General features: G+C 40.6%; 1 protein-coding gene across 3 annotated transcripts; it reads left to right on the plus strand.

The window, feature by feature from the left end:
* Window positions 1–664: 664 nt before the first annotated feature.
* LOC109895848 (synapsin-1) lies at window positions 665–19,497 on the plus strand. 3 transcript variants are annotated; one of them, XM_020489888.2, is made up of 13 exons: window positions 665–1,700; window positions 3,678–3,735; window positions 5,225–5,316; window positions 5,865–6,021; window positions 9,678–9,767; window positions 12,153–12,215; window positions 12,337–12,479; window positions 12,671–12,745; window positions 12,833–12,935; window positions 13,060–13,209; window positions 13,402–13,471; window positions 13,618–14,206; window positions 16,721–19,497. In XM_020489888.2, the coding sequence occupies exons 1-13, from the start codon at window positions 1,375–1,377 to the stop codon at window positions 16,746–16,748; spliced, it is 1,944 nt and encodes a 647-aa protein (XP_020345477.1). In that variant the 5' UTR covers window positions 665–1,374; the 3' UTR covers window positions 16,749–19,497. The 3 variants fall into 3 exon arrangements, with proteins under 3 accessions (XP_020345477.1, XP_020345476.1, XP_031686007.1); XM_020489887.2 differs by having other exon boundaries at window positions 668–1,700; window positions 16,683–19,497; XM_031830147.1 differs by lacking the exon at window positions 665–1,700 and adding an exon at window positions 3,359–3,443 and having other exon boundaries at window positions 16,683–19,497.
* Window positions 19,498–21,913: the final 2,416 nt, after the last annotated feature.

Raw genomic sequence — 21,913 nt, forward strand, 5'->3', positions numbered from 1 at the left:
AGACTATTTAGTGATGTTTTCTTTCCTGCAGTCATTGTCTCATTGCTTTGTTTTATGGGAATATTTCCTGCCATAATGTCAACCAATCAACATGCAAAAGAGGCGTAACTTCATGTAGTGTGGATAATAGAAACAGCATTGTGAGCAGTTCCCATTCAGCAAACATTTACTGGGTTCTATGGGCTAGTAGTTAGTAGACCAACTGGTTTCTATGAGTGTTCTGGGTGAGTAGGCTAATTGAGAGTAACAAGAACAGGAGAGCTTTGCTGGACCTGTATCTATATAACATGAACCCACCAGTAAAAAATTCAACCAGAGTGAACTCAGTAATGGAATCAGTGATGGTGCCGTCCAGGGTTCTGAACTGGCAACAATTTAACTCAAATAAGTAATTCTCTCTGTAACAATCACTCGTTGCTTTGTCTATAAATTTGCAGCCTATGATAATGCATCACAAAACTCTCTAAAATAAATGACTTTCTTTTAATATCAAAATGTAACCAGATGCCTCATATCGCTATTGTTACCGCTTTATTCACTTTTTTTCATTCATCACGAGCATAGACAACAGATGGCGCATTTCCTGTATAGATTGTTTTACCACATCACAATTATTCATTTCCCACACTTTATAATGCAATGATTACAGTGTAGGAGGTGAAGTGTCTGTTTTATTTCTCAGAATGCCCGCAGTCATTCCCCTGACACGAAAGCTACGCGCCTATCAATAGTCTCTCTTCAGCACCACCCTTCATCCCAACCTGCCCCGCTCGTCTCGAAGGATACAGGGGAGTGACGCAGGAGGATAGAAGGAAAAACTGCGCCGAACCTCGAAAGAAGGATTGGGTAGGGGGTGCTGCAATAAGACAAATTATGTACACCCAATTGTAAGTCACGGATCATCCGTTCCCTAGAACTGAGACCGAAGCACGTCCTGTCTGGTCAGAGGACGTGGAAGCCAGACTCACCTGTTATCTATTTTACGCAGCCACACACGAATCTTTTGATGGATGCGAATCGAATTTGGACAATTATTTGAGGTAGGCAAAGGTTAGATATTCGTGTTGACTTTTCTTACCGTGACCAGCAGACATATCCTTCCTCGAGTCAATTGAACAGGTCTAAACCTTGAAGCAGGTGCAGGCCACTCCATCGGTAGAATTAGAAAATAAACGAATTTAATTTATACCCATTTTGACAACGTGTTTTTTTCTTCTGCGACCCCGGATTGATTAATTTCCAACGGATCCTTCTATTCAAATGGAAAAATAGGTTTGGTTATAAGCTATTGGTAGGTTAATTCATCCATTGTTAATTTGCATCAGAGGGGAGGGTTCGCCATATACCTTTTCGTATACTTTTTTGATCTTCAACATGAATTACCTGCGTCGTCGGCTGTCGGACAGCAATTTTATGTCCAATTTGCCCAATGGGTACATGACTGACCTACAACGCCCTGACCCGCCTCAGCAAGACCCTGCAATTGTGTCGCCTGGACCACCAGAGAGGCGTATGTCTACCAACCAGCAATCTGAGGGCACTGGAAGCGGAGCCGGAGCTGGCTTTTTATCCTCCTTTACTAAAGCTGTCAAACAAACCACTGCCGCTGTCGCTGAGAAAGTCACCGAGGTAGCAGACAAAGCAGGCGTTGCCTCTGGTGCCAAGATACTCCTGGTTATTGATGACCAACAGACAGACTGGTAAGGAGAGTGGTGTGTAAGGTTAGACGCCATTATACTTAAATGTGAGCCAGTAGCCTATGCTTCCAATAAACAGGTCATGATTAGGATATACTTCATCTTTACTATAGTCATAACACACACACGTATGAATATAGAGCGAAACAAAGTGAGTCTAATACAGTATATGTCAAAGACATGTTATCCACAGTCATTACCTAAACAGGACACAGAAATTGCTCGTTTGCACCACCAGCGCATTCCAGGTGGTCTCGCGTGTGCCAGGCATGGCAAACGAGACTATGCTACATATTCAGATGGTTATGTCGTGCCAAATAAGCATGCATAATATAACAATTTTAGAGTTTTTGGTATGCTTAAAGTAATGGTTCACTCAAATTACACATTGGTTTCCTTTCCCTTTAAGCAGCCTATGGAGAAGGTATGGCCGTGTCACTCCCTGGCCGAGAGCTTTGACTTAACTAATTTCAGTACCATAGAACCGAATACAACACCCTAGGTTTACACCAAGAGCAAAGCGAGCAGGTTATTTGAGACTGGGCTTGAGTGGAAATACATGAAAGGTAAGTCAGAGGCAGGTAATAGGTCAGACACACTGAGAAATATGACTGTCTACTTAGCACCTCTGCCTAGCTTTGGCAGTTAAAGCTGCTATATGTAACCTTTTCGGTAACCTGACCAAGTTCACATAGAAACATAAGTTCTTGATTGTCATTCTCATTGAAAGCAAATCTAAGTGGTAGATCTGTTCGATGTCTGCTATTTCAATGCTTCCCGATCTTAAGTTTTGTTTTAGCGTCTTTTAATTTCGGTTTTGTACACCAGTTTCTAACAGTTGAAAATACATTTTTGGTTAATGAAAATAGGGGTTTAGATGGTACAATGATTCTCTACACCATACTTGCTTGTTTTGTCCCATTAACTGAAGTTAAACGAACTATTAGAATTTTAGCAACCAGGAAATTGGCGGAGTGATTTCTACATAGTGAACCTTTAACTTCTTGTTGTGCATATAGAACAGTTTTACCTCCAATTTACTAAATTGAAATACAGCAGGCCATAAGGTGGCAGTATCTTTTTTGGCTTGTGCCTGCTGTAATTAAAGTAAGCTAACTGGCAATCTACGCTGTTGTTGCTAGCTAGAATTTGTAGTACGCCTTTGTTGATACTTGGCATTAACTGGATAACTAGTGTAGCTAGCAACATAAATAACAATGCATTCATTTTTAGAATGAAGCAGCTGCCTGCTAGCTGTTGAGAGTCAGTGGATTAGCTAGCTAGTTATGTTGTGCTAAATAGTGATGCTAACCATTTAGCTAACTTTTCTTTAGCTAACAGGAAACAATCACCCACGAAATACCCAAAGAATATGGCTGCCTAAATATGGTTCCCAATCAGAGACAACGATAAACACCTGCCTCTGATTGAGAACCACTCTAGGCAACCATAGACTTACCTAGAATACTACACTGAACACAACCCCATTAATCTACAAAACCCATAGACAGGACAACACATAATCACCCATGTCACACCCTGGCCTAACCAAGATAATAAAGAAAACACAGAATACTAAGGCCAGGGCGTGACAGGTTTCCACTGTATTGCCTACCGCAAACAGTTTATAAAGGGGCAGAGAAAAACAGTGACCCAATCACATCACTCAATGAATCAAGCAATAAACAAGCTCTCAGTTAGGAGCATATGGACAGCTAGAATTTGCACATCATGTTCAAATCATCTGTAAGTGACTTTGTTGAGCTTCACACTCAATTTGAGATACTTGTGTAAGATACCATGATGATGTATTGTTCCAAAATAGTTAATGTTTTTCTGTTTTATTTGATGTACGTACATCTCACCATCATTTGAGTATGCTTGTGTGATAGGATAGCATTAAAAACTCCTGTCCAAAGTAGGCCGAGTTGCTATGCAAGTCAAATATATTTCTACCCCTCTTGCCTCTCTTCTCCATAGGGTAAAGGTCTTCAAAGGTAAAAAGGTTCATGGTGAATTCGACATTAAGGTGGAACAGGTGGGTTGCTCTTGCACCTTTGTTTTTTTCATTGTCTCTTTTCCCTGTATAATTATTTTGGTGGCTTGTTTTCCCATACAAGGCATTAAAGACTTAAAGAAGGACAATTTAGAATAGAGTTGATTTTATATTTGAGTCATGTAATAGATGCTGTTATCCAAAGAGCCATATAGTAGTGAGTGCATACATTTTCATATGTACTGGTAACCCATGGGAATCGAACCCACAACCCTGGCGTTTTATGTGCCATGCGCTACCAACTGAGCCACACAGGAGTTGGAGAGGTGATTTGAGGTAATACAACACCCAATGAGACTCACAGGTAACCTCATGATGGGCATTATTGAGTGTAGGGATTGAAGCACACAGATAGACAACCCTTGCATCTAGTGACATTATCAGACTGTACATTGGTGCTGCAGACCTGCACTTACTATATGCAATAAACAATGAATCAAAGAAAACACAAGACATGAATAACATATTGAACTATGTTAAGTGGACTGAGAGTTGGATAATCATTAAGTGTGATAATATGTTGTCACTCTGAATCTGATAACAATATCTATGGAAAATAAGATGATATTATGTGGGACCCCAAAACATTTATACCCGGTTGTGGAGTTAATTCTACCATCTGTGCTTTGTAAATGAAGACTTGAAAAAATGTTGGGATTATTTTTTCTGCCTTGTGGCATTTTCCATGTCTCCTATTTCTGTCTTCTCCTTTTATGTTGCATTAGAGTGTTTCCGCTATGTGTGCCATGAGTCTCTCAGCAGGAATAGCCCTGTGCAATGAATGTATCATTATCTGCAGAGGTGATAGTCGTTACCTTGTACAATCTTCATAGTATTTGGGGACAAAGCCATTGAATTAATACGGTAAGGTATTCCACACAATCTGTCTTAACTCTATCATCTAATATAATCACGTCTGACAAACGTCGATTTCTGGGGTGAACTATAACCTTAGAATGTCACTGTTATTAGAATCACAATGCTGTTTGACTGGGATTGCAACCTGGTCTCAGAGCATTTCGTATTATTCCGTACAATATGTTACGAATTTGAAAAACATACAATATGCTAAGAGTTAGGGTTAAGGTTAGGGTTAAGTTTATGAGTTAGGTTAAAGGGTTAAGGGAAGGGTTAAGGTTATGGTTAGGTGAAGGGTTCGCTAAAATGGTTAAGGTTAGGGGAAGAATTCGCCAACATGCTAAGTAGTTGAAAATTAGCTAAATACCTTAAATTGTCTGGAATGAGACTCAAACTCGCAACCTTTGGGTTGCTAGATGTTTGTGTTATACGTACACTCATCCAGCCCTACCAACCACCTTACTTTAGTTTTTGCCTTAAGTAACCATCTGTCTTAGGTAACTATATGAAACTTAACATATCATACTAAATGGAGTATCCCAGATTTACATACAGAATAATACAAAATAATCAGAGACCAGGTTGGGAATTGACACTGATATTTTCCATTCAGGCTGACTTCTCTGAAATCAACTTGATAGCTCATGCTACGGGGGCCTATAGTGTTGATATAGAAGCAATCCGGAATGAAACCAAGGTCACCAAGTAAGTCTACTGTACATCCTTTGAATACAGTGTTCTACATGCTGTTTAAAGGCTGAGTGCATTCAAAAACATAATTTTCATGTGTTTTATATTTCCACACTATGAGTTTGGAATAATGCTGTGATATTGTGAAAATTCTGACAATGCCTTTTTAGTGTAAGAGCTGCTTGAAAAGACCTGACATTTCTGCCTGTTTTGGTGGGATGGAGTTTTGGTCTGCCCGGTGACAGTCCTAGCTAAATTCTTGCTTGAGAAAAAGCTATTTTTGTTTATTTTTGACTATTTTAATTGAAAACTGTCACAGCAAGTTACTTAATTGTTACCCAGAAATGATTTGATATTGAGAAAAAAAACTGCTGCAATGGATCTTTAAGATAGTTATAAAAATTAAAAAAAGATCATCAGTGTGTCATGATTGCTGATGTTACAAGACATGCAGGATTTCTTGCAAGTTTCAAGTACAATACCAGAATAAAATGTTCATATGTCTGTCTGAATATAATGTATTGGTAATTTGTGGTATTGTTTTGTATTTTCTATTTTGCAAGATGTTTCAGGCCTGACTTTGTGCTGGTTAGACAGCATGCCTTCAGTATGGCCAAGAATGGAGACCACCGACACATAGTGATTGGGTTGCAGTATGCTGGTCTCCCAGGTGTAAACTCTCTGCACTCTGTCTACAACTTCTGTGACAAGCCATGGGTGGTAAGTAGTGTTGCCCGGTATACTGAAAATTATTTTTTGATGCTAGAACATAAAAAATGGTTTGGTACGAGAATTTTTGTTACTTTCGGTACTTCTATCAAATGTGTCTCACGTTGTCTAGTAATTGAGAGAGGATCAAGTCTGTCTGTCAGCACAGCCGATGTCCCGTTTTAGAGCAAGTGCACCATGCCTGCTCCACTTAAGGAGTCCTTATACATTCTGGCAGAACTCGGCTATGCGAAACGAACGTCTGTGCTCGCGTACTCCCTAAAGACCTTCGTTGAAAGAAGAAAAAAGCGGCAATATTACTGTTGTTTGTCCCTCTTGAGCCACCGTAGCAATAACATACCCAGTAACACTCTCAAAATAGGTAGAATTAATCTAAAATAAATCCAAAATCTATATTTAAGTTAGACGATTTTGCCGAGGAGGTCCTTTTACATCTATCTAAGATGTTTGGTGCAGTATTTCTCAAGTGGAAAAATTAGCATGAAAACTAGTCTTTTCTCGTCGAATGACAACGAGCACTTAATTGAATAATCCCGTCCATAGCTCCCACTCCTTCTAGGAGTAGTACTGTTGACCAAGCACCGATGAAGGGGCGTAGACTTTGGCTACCGAACCTTAACTTGAGTCAAGAAAACAAACCCTGCCGAAGACCAAAACTAACCAAAACGTCAGAAAATATCATCAGAAAATATGCGCAAACTGTTTAGTCTGGGAAGCATACGGTAAGCTTAACTCTGCTAGTTCTAGCCTGTCCTGAGGAACACCTGCACAGTCTGGGCTGCATCATGTTAGCTCCCCACTCCATTGTGCTGCAGAGAAGTTAACACACTTGAATAATGCAACATGGCAAAATTTTGCAACTGTTAATTACTGTTCCCAAAACAATGTCGTTTACATGCTAAGAACACTTTCAATGCAAGATACCGGTAGCTTCCAGCTTTGTAGGCTAACTTTCCATTCTAGCTTACAGTTGAAGCTAATATCAATTCACTACCCTACTTCTACAAGCTGATTTCAGTGGTGATTTTAGCATGTACATTTTTCTGTGGGGCAAAAAATATATATATTATGTAGACACATTCCAGTAAAGCCAATAAACAACACAACAGTAAACAATACATTAATTGCACTATAATGGTGACAAACAGTGCCACAAACTGTTAGGGCCTACATAAAGCTGTCCCAACAGCAGAGCTTTCTTTTCAGCACCATGGAGTGAATTCTTACCACCCTACACCTCACTATCAGCTGAGCATTGTCTGGCAGCAAAACAGTTAATTCAACCTAATTTATTGACATTAATTTTTTTTTTGCTGATATGGCTGACTTGCTTAAACAAATGTTGTTTCTACTGACAATTGAGATGTACAAACTATGGCATAAGGAAAAGAGGCAATTCGTAATTTCGATTAAGACATTAATGAGCGAGCTAAGACGGACCTAGTCGATATAATTATTTGTTCAGCGCTTTTGAAATGTACATTGACAGAATTCCGAACATGGGCCGTTCTTACAGTGTTCTCCCTGTACACCAAGTCAGAACCATAGGATAAGTAGAGGGGGAATATAAGTAGACAATTTAAGCTCTTAAAATATTAAATGATGACATTTCTCTAAAACAGGCTATAGGCTACATGTGCACCACCAAGTCAGAAGTTATGAGGGGGAAAGGGACCAAATTATTAGAGTGAGGCACATGGGCTACTAACAGCTAACTACACAACATAGACTGTATTACTTTCTTAGCTACAGTATACATATCTTCCTGGCATATTACATAATTTATGCAGCAGCACACAATACATTTTTGGACTCACCTTGTTGTGCCTTGCTCACTTGAACAGGAAGGTGGCGCGGACTTGTGGGCATATTCTGTCATCAAAATTTGTCATCAATGTCTGGCGTTCTCTGGATTTATGGTTCTTTCAAGACAACTGGGAACTGGAAAAAAAACTAGGTTGAATCATGAAATCAGTGATCTTCAGAAAGAGGCAAGAGTTCCCGACTTGGAATGACCATTCAAAACGTATTTTCCGAGTCGGAGCTAGAGTTCCCAGTTGGCTAGAACTCACTGAAGTCTGAGATTTCCCAGTTCCGAGTTTCCAGTTGTTTTGAACTGACATGCTGGATTGACAGCATGGCCAATATATTTAACCTTTTCTGGCCCGTGGTGTTGCATGTGAATGTTTATCCTTTTAAGATTGGAAAAGGGACCCTTTTATCCAGACTTGGACCACACACCCTCTCCACTGAATAGCAGGCTACCGATTGCTTTGCAACGCTTGCAGTTAGCCACTGATTCCGTACAAACCACTCATTGTTGAATTTGCGATTTCCAACTTGTTGTGGAATGTTTATGTCCAATGACCGATGAGCACCAAGCCAATCACGGTGCAACTACAGAACATTACCAACCCCTACACTCTGTATTTTCCACTGGCTGCCCCACCACCTCAGAAAGCACTGTGCTAGGCTGAAACACCTGCATTTTGGAGCTGCCTTACTCAAGAAAGCAAAAAAGAGACCATGTTTGTATGCAGCTTTATTAACTCAATTATATATATATTTTTTTTACATTGTTTGCAAACTGATATGTGACATGTATTAATGATAAAATAACATGCAAAACAGGCAACGGCTAGCCCCACTTGCCCTGAATGATGGGTCGCGACTGGCTGATTTCAAAGCGGATTGTCACCAAAAACCATACAGTCATTGCAAAAAACGTTATTCATTCACTTCGTCTCCCTCGCCTCAGTCACATCTCTCCTGTTTCTCTCACTGTGTGTGAATGACGTCATTTGATCTTAAAGAGACAGTGCACACTTTGATAAAATAAGAGATTGCTTCTTCTATACAAATGTTTTTGATCAGTATAATAAAATAGGTCCAAATAGAAAGGCAACAGAACATTTTTCATCTGTAGCCCCATGAAATCAGCCAAAATAAGCTCAATAACTCAATGCATGGACACATTCCTATTGAATATGCATTCACCTGTATTGTGAATAGGCCTAGTCTACAGCTTGATTTAATATTCAGATTAACATTATGTAGTTAGATTGGTAAAAACAAAGTCAAATTGTTTGTATGCTTGTATAATTGATTCATTAATACATACATACATACATACATACATACATACATACATACATACATACATACATACATACATACATACATACATACATACATACATACATACATACATACATACATACATACATACATACATACATACATACATACATACATACATACATACATACATACATACATACATACATACATACATACATACATGAACAATTGACATCAAACATTTCAAATGTAATGATATTGAACTCAAAAGATCTGTCTGGATCTAGTGCCATTATGTGACTTAGGCTAATACGCCTTCTTTTTATGCCCTGGTATCGTTTTGGTATCGTTTTTAATATTGTTTTGGTATCGAGTATCGTGATGGTAATCGAGTATTGTGATACTAAACCTGGTATCAGTATCGAAGTCAAAATTCTGACAACACTAGTGGTAAGCATGGCAATATAAAGCAGGTTAAATTGTTTATTTCTTGAGCTAGACAGATCATGACTATTGATTTTACTGTAAAGGTAATGTATTTTCTGTATTATCATGTCTTGTTTCAGTTTGCTAATATGGTGAGATTGTACAAACAACTGGGACCAGAGGAATTCCCACTGATCGAGCAGGTTTACTATCCCAACCACAGGGAAATGGTGGGTGTTCTACCATCTGCTTCTATCTACTCCTCCCCCACCACGGCATGGCCATGTCCTCACACTAAACAGACCTAAGCACAGACTATTAGGTTGCCCCTCTGTTTGGATGACACACATGCTTCTGTGGCCAGTAAGAAAAGGATAAAGGAATAGCTAGTTCACATCTATTTTCTCAGATCTAATTACAGCAATCAATCTTAATACTGGCTCAGAGTGCATGTGTACAGGTCCTAGTTGAGCCAGAGTGGGTTTGATTATTCCTGTGCCCTACGGATCCCCTCAGAAGCACTGCACTGAGATCAGTGTCTGCCTGTATTGCCGCAGTGCTGTCCCCCTCCATGACTACAGTCGCAGGCCTGCTCTCGGCTCAGCTCGCCTCAACGATCAACATGAATCACTCCATAATCACTCCAGTTTTCCTTTTCCTTTTTGGGCTCATGCTGGCCTCTGCATATTTCACTCAATGAAGTAGATGTACACTACCTTTCAAAAGTTTGGGGTCACGTAGAAATGTCCTTATTTTTTAAAAGAAAAGCAAATTTTTTTGTCCATTAAAATAACATACAATTGATCAGAAATACAGTGTAGATAGACATTGTTAATGTTGTAAATGACTATTGTAGCTGGAAACGGTTGATTTTTTAATGGAATATCTACATAGGCATACAGAGGCCCATTATCAGCAACCATCACTCCAATGTTCCAATGGCACGGTATGTTAGCTAATCCAAGTATATCATTTTAAAAGGCTACTTGATCATTAGAAACCCCTTTTTCAATTATGTTAGCATAGCTGAAAACTGTTGTCTGATTAAAGAAGCAATAAAACTGGCCTTTAGACTGGTTGGGTATCTGGGTTCGATTACAGGCTCAAAATGGTCAGAAACAAAGAACTTTCTTCTGAAACTCGTCAGTCTATTCTTGTTGTAAGAAATTAAGGCTGTTCCATGTGAGAAATTGCCAAGAAACTGAAGATCTCGTACAACACTGTGTACTACTCCCTTCACAGAACAGTGCAAGGTGGCTCTAACCAGAATAGAAAGAGGAGTGGGAGGCCCCGGTGCACAACTGAATAAGATGACAAGTATATTAGAGTGTCTAGTTTGAGAAACAGATGCCTCAGAAGTCCTCAACTGGCAGCTTCATGAAATAGTACCCACAAAACACCAGTCTCAACGTCAACAGTGAAGAGGCAACTCTGGGATGCTGGCCTTCTAAGCAGAGTTGCAAAGAAAAAGCCATGTCTCAGACTGGCCAATAAAAATAAAAGATTAAGATGGGAAAAAGAACACAGACGCTGGATAGACGAGCTCTGCCTAGAAGGCCAGCATCCTGGAGTCACCTTTTCACTGTTGACATTGAGATGGGTGTTTTGAGGGTACTATTTAATGAAGCTGCCATTTCTCGGAACAAGAATAGACTGACGAGTTTCAGAAGAAAGTTCTTTGCTTCTGGCCATTTTGAGCCTGTAATCGAACACACAAATGCTGATGCTCCGGATACTCAACTAGTCTAAGGAAAGATTAAGATGGGCAAAAGAACACAGGCGCTGGACAGACGAGCTCTGCCTAGAAGGCCAGCATCCCGGAGTCACCTCTTTACTGTTGACATTGAGACGGGTGTTTTGAGGGAACTATTTAATGAAGCTGCAATTTCTCGGAACAAGAATAGACTGATGAGTTTCAGAAGAAAGTTCTTTGCTTCTGGCCATTTTGAGCCTGAAAATCGAACACACAAATGCTGATGCTCCGGATACTCAACTAGTCTAAGGAAGGCCAGTTTTATTGCTTTAATCAGCACAACAGTTTTCAACTGTGCTAACATAATTGCAAAATGGTTTTCTAATGATCAATTAGCCTTTTAAAATGATACACTTTTAGCTAACGTGACAAAACGTGCCATTGGAACGTTGGAGAGATGGTTGCTGATAATGGGCCTCTGTACACCTAAAAATCTGCCGTTTCCAGCTACAATAGTCATTTACAACATTAACAATGTCTACACTGTATTTCTGATCAATTATATGTTATTTTAATGACAAAAAAAATCCTTTCTGTCAAAAGAAGGATATTTCTAAGTGACCCCAAACTTTTGAACGGTAGTATACAGTAGATGTTTTAATTAAAAGGTTTCTCACTCAGTTGATTTCACTGTATCATCTTATCTATATAGCCCATTAAAACTTGATGTGGCTTTCTTATTTAGCTGTATCCTGACTCTTTTAGCAAAGAACAGCAACTTTGAGTTTATAGTTTACTCAATTAGTAATTTACTAAGAAACTCTGTGCTGCACATTCCCTTCAGTCAAACAAACCTACATATCTGGAGACTGTGTAGTATGATGTTTGCCAATGGAGGATGTTGTGTTGTCTTTTGCTCCAGATCACCACTCCTGGTTTCCCTGTGGTGGTGAAAATGGGCCACGCCCACTCAGGGATGGGGAAGGTATGATAGGCCTGCTCTTGTTACTGTTTTAAATGAGATAAAGTAGGCCTGGATCAGGGTTTATGCTTCACAAGTAATTACTATTAACATAATCTATTTCAATCGTATCTTTACCCTGTAGGTGAAAGTGGACAATCAATATGACTTCCAAGATATTGCCAGTGTTGTTGCTCTGACCAAGACCTATGCCACATCTGAACCTTTCATTGATGCAAAGTACGATGTCCGCATCCAGAAGATTGGAGACAATTACAAGGCCTACATGTGAGTGAAATAAATGAGCTCCTTGTTGTGGTGTGACTGAGGTCAATCCATTCTACAAATTTCCAAGCTATTTAGCACAGGCTACGGATCAAAGACCAACAAGATCCATTTAGACTGCATATCCCAACATTGATGTGAATTAGATGATCAAGAGAGAACATGCTAAATGGTAGATCTTGTCTTTTTAATAGGCGGACATCGATTTCAGGGAACTGGAAAACCAACACTGGTTCAGCCATGCTGGAGCAGATAGCCATGTCAGACAGGTGAGTTCTATCACAGACTGGGCCTTTGTGCATCAGACAGACAGCCGTGTGTTTCCTAGTTAGTAACATTGTTCTCCAACATTGTAGGTATCGAATGTGGGTGGACTCCTGCTCTGAGGTGTTTGGTGGTTTAGATATGTGTGCTGTGGAGGCTCTGCATGGGAAAGATGGCAAGGATTACATCATAGAGGTAAAGGATTAGAAGTATTTTTAACTATTTACATTATGTTGCTCTTATAGCTGTGTAGTAACACTGTATTTACACTGGTAACAGCATTGTATTAACATGTCATTTCCCCCTCTCGTTCCCTCAGGTGGTGGGCTGCTCCATGCCCCTGATTGGAGACCAGCAGGATGAAGACCGTGCACAAATTGCAGAATTGGTCGTCTCCAAAATGAACCAGACAGTCCCACACATTGCAAGTCCCTCTCCTGTCCGCCCCACAGCTGCACAGCCCGCACAGGTGACAGACACACTGTTGCTAACCACAACTCAGTTTATTACACTTAAAATGAGTCAACAATTGTCAAAAGCCGTGTGTTTAGATGAGTGGTCTCTTTTGTTAATTGGCCAGTATATTTGGTCAATTGATCAACTAAAAGTGTATTTGTAACCCATTAACTCTGTGTCTCATTGTGATATGTTGGCCATTCAGAAAGCTGCATCCCCTCAGCCCATCTCACAACCCAAAGTGCCACAGGCTCAGCAACGCCCTCCTCCCCAAGGTAAGAAAATGGCTCTATATTAAGGCCCCAAATCCCAATTGACACTGTTGCTTTTGTTCATTAGCTGGTAATAAGATAGCTACATAGTTATTTTTAAATGACTGCTTGATAGGGACTCTGGATAAACAGTGCTCTGTCTCCTTCAGGTGGCCCACAACAAGCCCCCACCAGCAGTACCGCCCCTCGCCAAGGCTCCCCCTCCCAGCAGCGCCCCTCACCCCAAGGCCAGTCCCCTGCCCAAAGCTCCAACACCCAGAACCCCTCTGCCCAGGCACCACAGCAGGCCAGACAGGCCAGCCCAGGAGCTGGGCCCCAGCAGCGTCCCCAAGGGCAAGGGCAGAAACCCTCTGGTCAGGGCTCCCCCCAGAGATCCATGAGCCAGGGTGGCTCCCCTCAGAGCCAGAGGCCACAGCAGTCAGGACCACAGCAGCAGCAGAGACCCCCTCCTGGAGGCCCGGGCCAGAAGCCCACAGGGGGCCAGCCCCAGCAGAGGCCCCAGCAGAAGCCAGGTCAGCCCGCCAGGCAACAGTCCCAGGGAGGAGGTCCCCAGGTCCCACAGCAGCAGAGGGCTCCAGCCCAGCAAGGTCGCCCCGGGGCCCCTACCACTCAGCAGCCCCGCCCTAGTGCCCAGGGCCAGGGAGGCCCCGGAGGGAAACCCCCTTTGCAGCAGAAACCCCAGCCCCCACTGAAGCCCAGCCATGACCACCCTGCTATGGGAGCCACCCCTCCACTGAAGTAAGCAAAGCTTTCCTAAAATATTCCAAAACATTCAATACAATATATTTTTTGCTTCGTGTATCCCACCTGTATTACTCAATAGCTCAATATTTCAAATCAAATTGTATTTGTCACATGCGCCTTACAGTGAAATGCTTACTTACAAGCACTTAACCAACAATGCCGTTTTAAGAACAATACCTAAAACAATAAGACATAAAAGTAACAAATAATTAAAGAGCAGCAGTAAAATAACAATAGCGAGGCTACATACAGGGGGTACCAGTACAGAGTCAATGTGCGGGGGCACCAGTTAGTCAAGATAATTGAGGTAATGTGTACATGTAGGTAGAGTTATTAAAGTGACTATGCATAGATAATAACAGAGAGTAGCAGCAGTGTAAAGGGGGGGGGGGATGCAAATAGTCTGGGTAGCCATTTGATTAGATGTTCAGGAGTCTTATGGCTTGGGGGTAGAAGCTGTTTTAGAAGCCTCTTGGACCTAGACTTGGCGCTCCGGTACCGTTTGCCGTAGGGTAGCCGGACTCTTTGACAATTTTTAGGGTCTTCCTCTGACACCGCCTGGTATAGAGGTCCTGGATGGCAGGAAGCTTGGCCCCAGTGATGTACTGGGCCATACGCACTTCCCTCTGTAGTGCCTTGTGGTCGGAGGGCGAGCAGTTTCCATACCAAGCAGTGATGCAACCCGTCAGGATGCTCTTGATGGTGCAGCTGTAGAACCTTTTGAGGATCTGAGGACCCATGGCAAATCTTTTCAGTCTCCTGAAGGGGAATAGGTTTTGTCGTGCCATCTTCACGACTGTCTTGATGTGCTTGGACCATGTTAGTTCGTTGGTGATGTGGACACCAAGGGACTTGAAGCTCTCAACCTGCTCCAATACAGCCCCGTCGATGAGAATGTGGGCGTGCTCGGTCCTCCTTTTCCCGTAGTCCACAATCATCTCCTTTGTCTTGATCATGTTGAGGGAGAGGATGTAACATCCTCCTGTTGTTTTTGTCAGATGTAATATGACACCAGTCAGCCACACAGGATGCTCTATCTATCTCACTCTAGATAAAGATGGTTGTATAACTGATGAGAGGATTCTGTGTTCCAGATTTAGCTTTGATTTATTTTTATCTCCACCATGGGGACTGATGTGCATGATCCTGTTATTCCTGTAGGCTAGATATTGAGATAAATATTGAATTTGCAAATAATCTATGTTTTGTAATGGGATATGTTATAAGATCGCTATTTGATCGACATTACAAATGTTTGGACTGGGTGTGCATGAATCACTCATATGCATAAGTCTTGTGGACTGTTTTTGTATTATGTAAAATCATGCTCAAAGGAATGTTTTTTCACACTCCGTGTACTGCACACTATTCAACAAGCCCTTTTCCAGTGACTGCCATCATCTAGAATTTCCTGCACTCCTTCAACCCTTTTTTTGTTTGTCAAACCTTGGGAATTTGCTGTTGCCTATATGTTGTGCTCCCCTTTATCATTTCTCTACAAAATCATTTGCAGAAACTGTAGAAGTGTGTGTTAAAAGCTTTTACAATCAAGCATGCGATTATGTGCATGGCTGATCAACTTTTGATTCAGATTATTCTTCACAGGATTCAACAATAACATTAAATGTGTCCAATTTCAGGAAACACTGAAAAAGTAATGAATAATTGTAATGAAAAGACATGGTGACTATTACTTTTCCATTGAGGATCAGGAAATTACAAGGACTATTTTTGATCATGTTAGATTTGATGGTCTCATTGACGAGAGGTTGGTATTAAATACCATCGGGTATGACCATGTTGAATTTCTTAGTAATTCTCTGGTGATGAATGAAAAATGAAGTTTAGTTGATACATCCTTTAAAACTGGAGCAGTGTTCGCAGAGAAAGGAAGAGAGGAATTGCTACTAGGATACACAACAGTAGGTGTTTGTCGTTCAAAGGTGCTCTTTGGTATAGGGGTTAATTGGTCATAAAAAAAAAACAAGGAAGACCAAGGCACTCGTCATGTCATTAAAATACCTTTATCATTACGGCATGTTCAATAAAACAAAGATTTAAAAGAGCAGTGTTCCTTAGTGCATGTGATAGAGGGCCCAAATGTGGAAGGAGTAAGAGAAAGTGTTATGTAGTAGATTAGGACTGCATCAGGAATATGGCTTTAACAAGCTATTAACAGTCAAAGCTGCAGACAATTCCTTCAATTAATGTATCTTCGTGCCCTCCAGAACTTGGAACCCTGGTCAAAATCAAAGTTGAAAAAGGAGCATGCCATTTGTCATTCACCGATCAAGTTGAGCTGATCAATGCACTGAATCAGTTATGTAATTAATTATATTACATACTGAAGGAACTCGTGTGTCTCTCTCTCTTTCTCTCCTGCCATACCCTAGTCTTACCATTCCATGAGTTTGCTGCATGACGTTAATAGCCTCTTCCTCTCCTCTATTGCCATTTCCTCTCTTTATAGCAAGTCCCAGTCTCTTACCAATGCCTTCAACATTCCAGAAACCCCAGCCCCGCAGGCCAGCCTTAGCCAGGATGAGGTGAAGGCTGAGACCATACGCAACCTACGCAAATCTTTTGCCAGTCTCTTTTCAGACTGAGAGATGGAGTAAGCCCCCCTCCCACACCGACAGAAAGACAGACAGACTGAAAGACAGACCCTTCCCCGCCAATGCGCAAAGGACCAACAGGACTTCACCTCCCTATTATGGACATTGATGTACATTGATGTGAACATTTATTATAAAACATCCACTGCCTATACATTTCAAGACCACACATAGAGTATAATACAGCTAGGTTTGTTGGTGTCAGTCTGAAACATTCCCAGTCACCTTCGCATTCAAAATTATTTGTACACACACACACACACACACACACACTTCTCTTGTTGTTGCACGTGTGTTTAAATTTCTGAAAAAAGGGTGAAGATTCTTGTCCCTTTATAGATTGTGTTGTTATATAATGGGACAGTGGCTGTTTGTATGGTATGTATTGAAAGATATCTGCTTGGTCATCCTTTGATCATTTTGAATGTTTTTTATGCTAATAGTGGGATCAATACACTGGTAATCTTCATGAAAGTGTTGCCAGTTTTCTGTTGTTACTGTAAAATCATAGTGACACATTTGACCAACTTTTGGTTGGCTCTCAAATGAACCATCACTAAACCATCACAGTAGGTCACTTCATTGTTACAGTAAAGCAACACTATAGCTGTTTGAGCTACCCATTTATTCTAAGTGATGTTGCTTTAGATGCATGTCAATAAAGGAGGTATGGTTGCAGTTTCAACCACTCACTTTGGCGCTTGTAACCGTGTTGTCACATGTAATTAGCTAGAGTAGTTAGCATTGCAAAAGTATGTGTTGTTTTTGTGAGAATGCCGTTGCTGCCTCCCTCTCCCTTCTCCTGTTACATTAGGACAAAACCCCAATAGCACTCATCTTGGAAAACATGCCTTACTCAGACACAGAGTTCAGTCAGATCAAATGGTATTGTCTCAGGGATGTCCTGGTGATTGTGACACACTCGTGTCAGGAGTCAGGTCTTCCATACGTTGCACTGTAATTAGGATAATGATCTACTGCAAATGATAGCAAAAGCATGTGTTTTTATTGAGGTAGAATGTATTTGTTATTTGAAATGAACCAAGAGATGTTTTTTTGATTTTAATGTCAGTTTGTCAGATTGCAGAGACACAGCCATCTTAGTGCTCTATTTTACCAGCCCACAAGGGCCTGGAATGCTGCTGTCTCTGTGAGTGGAGAGTGTCTGGGTGCCTGTGCTGTCTGTCCCCTGGTTCCCAACAGGGTCACAGCTTGGCTTGTGAGCAGGAGGCCTAGTCCAATGAAATTCTCAGCCAAGGAATGTCCCATGGATCATGTAGGCAGTGTAAAATAAACGCACTAGGATTCCCCCTGTGGGATATAGCACTGCATTATACTTCTGTTTGATTTTCTACTCATAACAATTTCTCCCCAAAATATCAATCAATGACCCCTTTGATAATTGGTCAGAAAAAGAGCCCATTGCTGAGACCTCTTTCAAGCGCACTAAACATGTCTTCCAAAAAGAGTGTGTTCCATGTCAACATAGCAATATGTTGTTTTGGAGCCAATTTTGGAAAGTCCCAACCTCCTTGCAGAACCCCTGTGCATCTGCCCCTTTGTGTATCCACAGTGACCCCTTGTGATAAGTGGTGCATAAACATGTTCATGTTGTTCTGTAAAACTGTCAAACCAAATAGAATTGTTGTATAGATAGTGACATACAAATTATGCAGATTCGTCACCCCCCCCCCCCACCCCCCACCCCGCTGACGTGCTTGTTAATATTTTGTGTGTTTTCAATGAATACTTGTGGATGTTGGTTGATTTTTGGCATTTCTGTCATTCATTTTTGGGGATTACACCCTTTTTAGTACTGGCATTTATGGTCATGGATTATTTCTACTTTTTGAAGAAGCTTTTTTAACTTCAGTTTCTCTTCTATTCAGGATTACATGTCTTTGTTTTTCGAACGTCTATTAAACTTCTTATAATAGGACTCAATGTAAATCATAACTCAGCAAACACAATTGTCATGGTATACCATTTTGTGTGGATCACAGAAACCTCAAATGATACCTCCTACAAATCTGTGAAATTGACTTGTCTAGATGAAGGCGTGATTGGCATGCATTGTTACTGTTTTACTCTGCCCTCTGCCTCTGCTTGTAACAGAGTGGTATGCTCTCCCTCCTATAACTCATAGCTATGTTTGGAGTTATAATCCTCCTGTGGGTTATACATTGGGGTGATAATTACAACAATCTTGATGAATCCTATTTGTTGATATTCATTAGACGTGTTTGTTGACGTGGTACATGTTTCTTTTAAATGTTTACATTCTTTTTAATGGATATATTTGAATGTATGTTTACAATTGGTAGGCTTATGCCTTTTTCCTTTGGTAAAGTGGTTTTCCTGTTTTCTAAATGCAGATGTTTTATTTTGGAAAGGTTTTATCTGTTATCTGCACTATGAATTTCTGTGAAATTGATTGTCAATATTGATGCCTGCCAGATGTATAAAATAAGAAATCTATATATGTATCTAAAATAAACAACAATGAAGAGGAAATATTAAATATATTGTAAATCATGGTGGAGTGTTAAAATACATGTAGAAACGTATAGTTGATGTTATTTGCAATGTAGCTGAATAATTATGTGAAAATTACTATGCTATCAACATGTGCACATATTCAATAAAGTTCAAGACCAATAGTAACATTGATTAACCATTTTCTTTGTTATGTTCAAATGAGGAATGATAACTTGAGAACTTATCATTGAGTAGATATGATATCAGCAAGCCCAGTGCAAAACTGTGAATGGCCAATGGCTCATTTCCTCTGTGGAATGATAGCATAGTTGCATACAGTACACACAGAGAGATAAGCTATTCTATACATAAGGTTTGACTCAATAACATTGGTGTAATAAGGTTTAGCTCTACCAATGTGACCACAAGGTGGTGCAGGGTTGCAGTCTGACTGACCAGCCAGTGGAAGGCTCAGAGGCCTTTACAGTATGTACTGTGAACTTTACCACACGCACAATGCACCAAAATGAGATCCTAGTTTCAAAATACAGTATCTAGAGGGGAGTGGCCTAAATGATTATTTTCTGATCATGTCTTTCTTATCATATTGTTGTAAGGACAGAAATCATGTTTTATTGCTTGGAGAACATGTTATAAGAGAAAGATATATACAGTAAATAGAATACCACAGGTTGGAGCCACCTTAACAGGAAGGAATGCAACAGGCTTGAACCATATTACAGCAACAAAAGAGCTGTAGAGGATATTCTAAACGTCTGGTAACCTTGTAAGATTTCTATGTTCATGCATGATATGCCAGCTATATGAAATGGATAATAAATGTAGTATGGTCAGACGTAGGATATACGATTTGGTGCCAGCATTACTACAAAACACTATCCACTTTCAAATGATCCTATTCATTAAAACTGAGCCAGCAAGCACAGAAAATATCCAAAGCTGATCATAGTTTCTTTTTTATTATTACAGTGCAACATGTGTGTTCATTCAAGGCTCATATACAGTACAAGCAAACACACAAACCCTGTAAATTCAATAGGAATGTCTTACCAGACAACGGCAGCATTTACCCCATACGGCCAAATAGATCTAGATAATATTGTTATTACTGCTTTCCCCTCTTGGTCTCTTTACTCTGGACAGAGGACTTGCTTCATGGCTTGTTTGTTTTAAGCTTTATTTTGTATATTAATAATCCAAGTACTCCCTTGAGTGCTCTTGCTGTGACATGGCTTGGAGAAAAGGTTGTTAAGACAAAGTCAACCCATGGCTGTGTTGCACAACTGTCTTGTAAAAGAAAAGTCCCTGAGCTCTGTCAAAACTCCATGGTTGGCCCATGCAGCAGAAGGACATAGCTAGGGAAGGATGAGGGAGTTCGATATTTTAATTACACCGTGGATCAATTTATGTTTCCCTTGAAAGTTTTCATTATACACTAGTGTGTCTGGAGTGCAGAATCCAATTTCTGCAGGATGTTATATGGGTTCTAACCGGCTAACTTTTTCTGAAAGGTCACACAGGATTTTAAAGCTCTGTCTGCCTGCATTTCTTATCTAGATACTCAGAGCGCTGCTGTTTCCAACCTGACTATAAATCTTCATAAATATCTGATGACCTATAGAGAGACCTTCATCTCGACAGTGATGAGATGATTTCATGTTGAATAAGTACTTGCACAAAATCCCTCTCTGATCTCCTGGCATACAAATGGCATAGTGTTGTTTACTGCTACCTCTCCACCTCTCGAGTTGACACAATATGACATGAGAATCGCACTGACAACCACATGATGTAGAGTGGAGGTGGAGTGACAGTGACATATGAGATGTTGTCAACCCTATCTATCAGAAGGAAGAAAAGTGTTTATATATGACAAAATAACACACATTCCAGTGCAACATTTTATATTAGTTCAAGGAGCAAATACAGCAAATCTATTCTAAAGCTTTTAGGAAGTAGTTCAGGTCTACAGCTCCACTCAAGCCCTGCCTGGTGCTGTTAGTCAGTAATGCAGTGTTGGGGGAAATGTCTTTAATGAGTTCAGCTCTCATTATCTTGCTAGAGATTAATACAATTTCTGTGATAACATGAGCCTTGCATTGTCACCGACAGGGAGGGAGGGTGAAGACAAAGATGGCAGAGAGAGGAGGGGGCCCTGACATCTCTTTCTCTCACTATTTCTAGATCGGACCTACTTAAACAGCCCTGAGACACCGTGAGCACAGGTGCATCTGGTTCTGACTGTCTCTGATACCCAGACAGACACAGTAATTAGCATAAGAATAGAAAATGACAACCTAAAACAGAACAACTCATAATCTGACATGTCACATTAGGGAATGGTTGACGACTGGACATGTTTTGCGCCCTTCATAGACATTTACAATATTTTTTATTGAACCTTTATTTAACTAGGCAAGTCAGTTAAAGAACAAATTCTTATTTACAATGACGGCCTACCCCGACCAAACCCTCCCCTAACCTGGATGACGCTGGGTCCCTATGGGACTCCCTGTCACAGTCGGTTGTGATACAGCCCAGGATCAAACCTGGGTCTGTAGTGAAGCCTCTAGCACTGCGATGCAGT

The sequence above is a fragment of the Oncorhynchus kisutch genome, linkage group LG8 (assembly GCF_002021735.2).
Source record: "Oncorhynchus kisutch isolate 150728-3 linkage group LG8, Okis_V2, whole genome shotgun sequence".
NCBI classification, from domain to species: domain Eukaryota; kingdom Metazoa; phylum Chordata; class Actinopteri; order Salmoniformes; family Salmonidae; genus Oncorhynchus; species Oncorhynchus kisutch.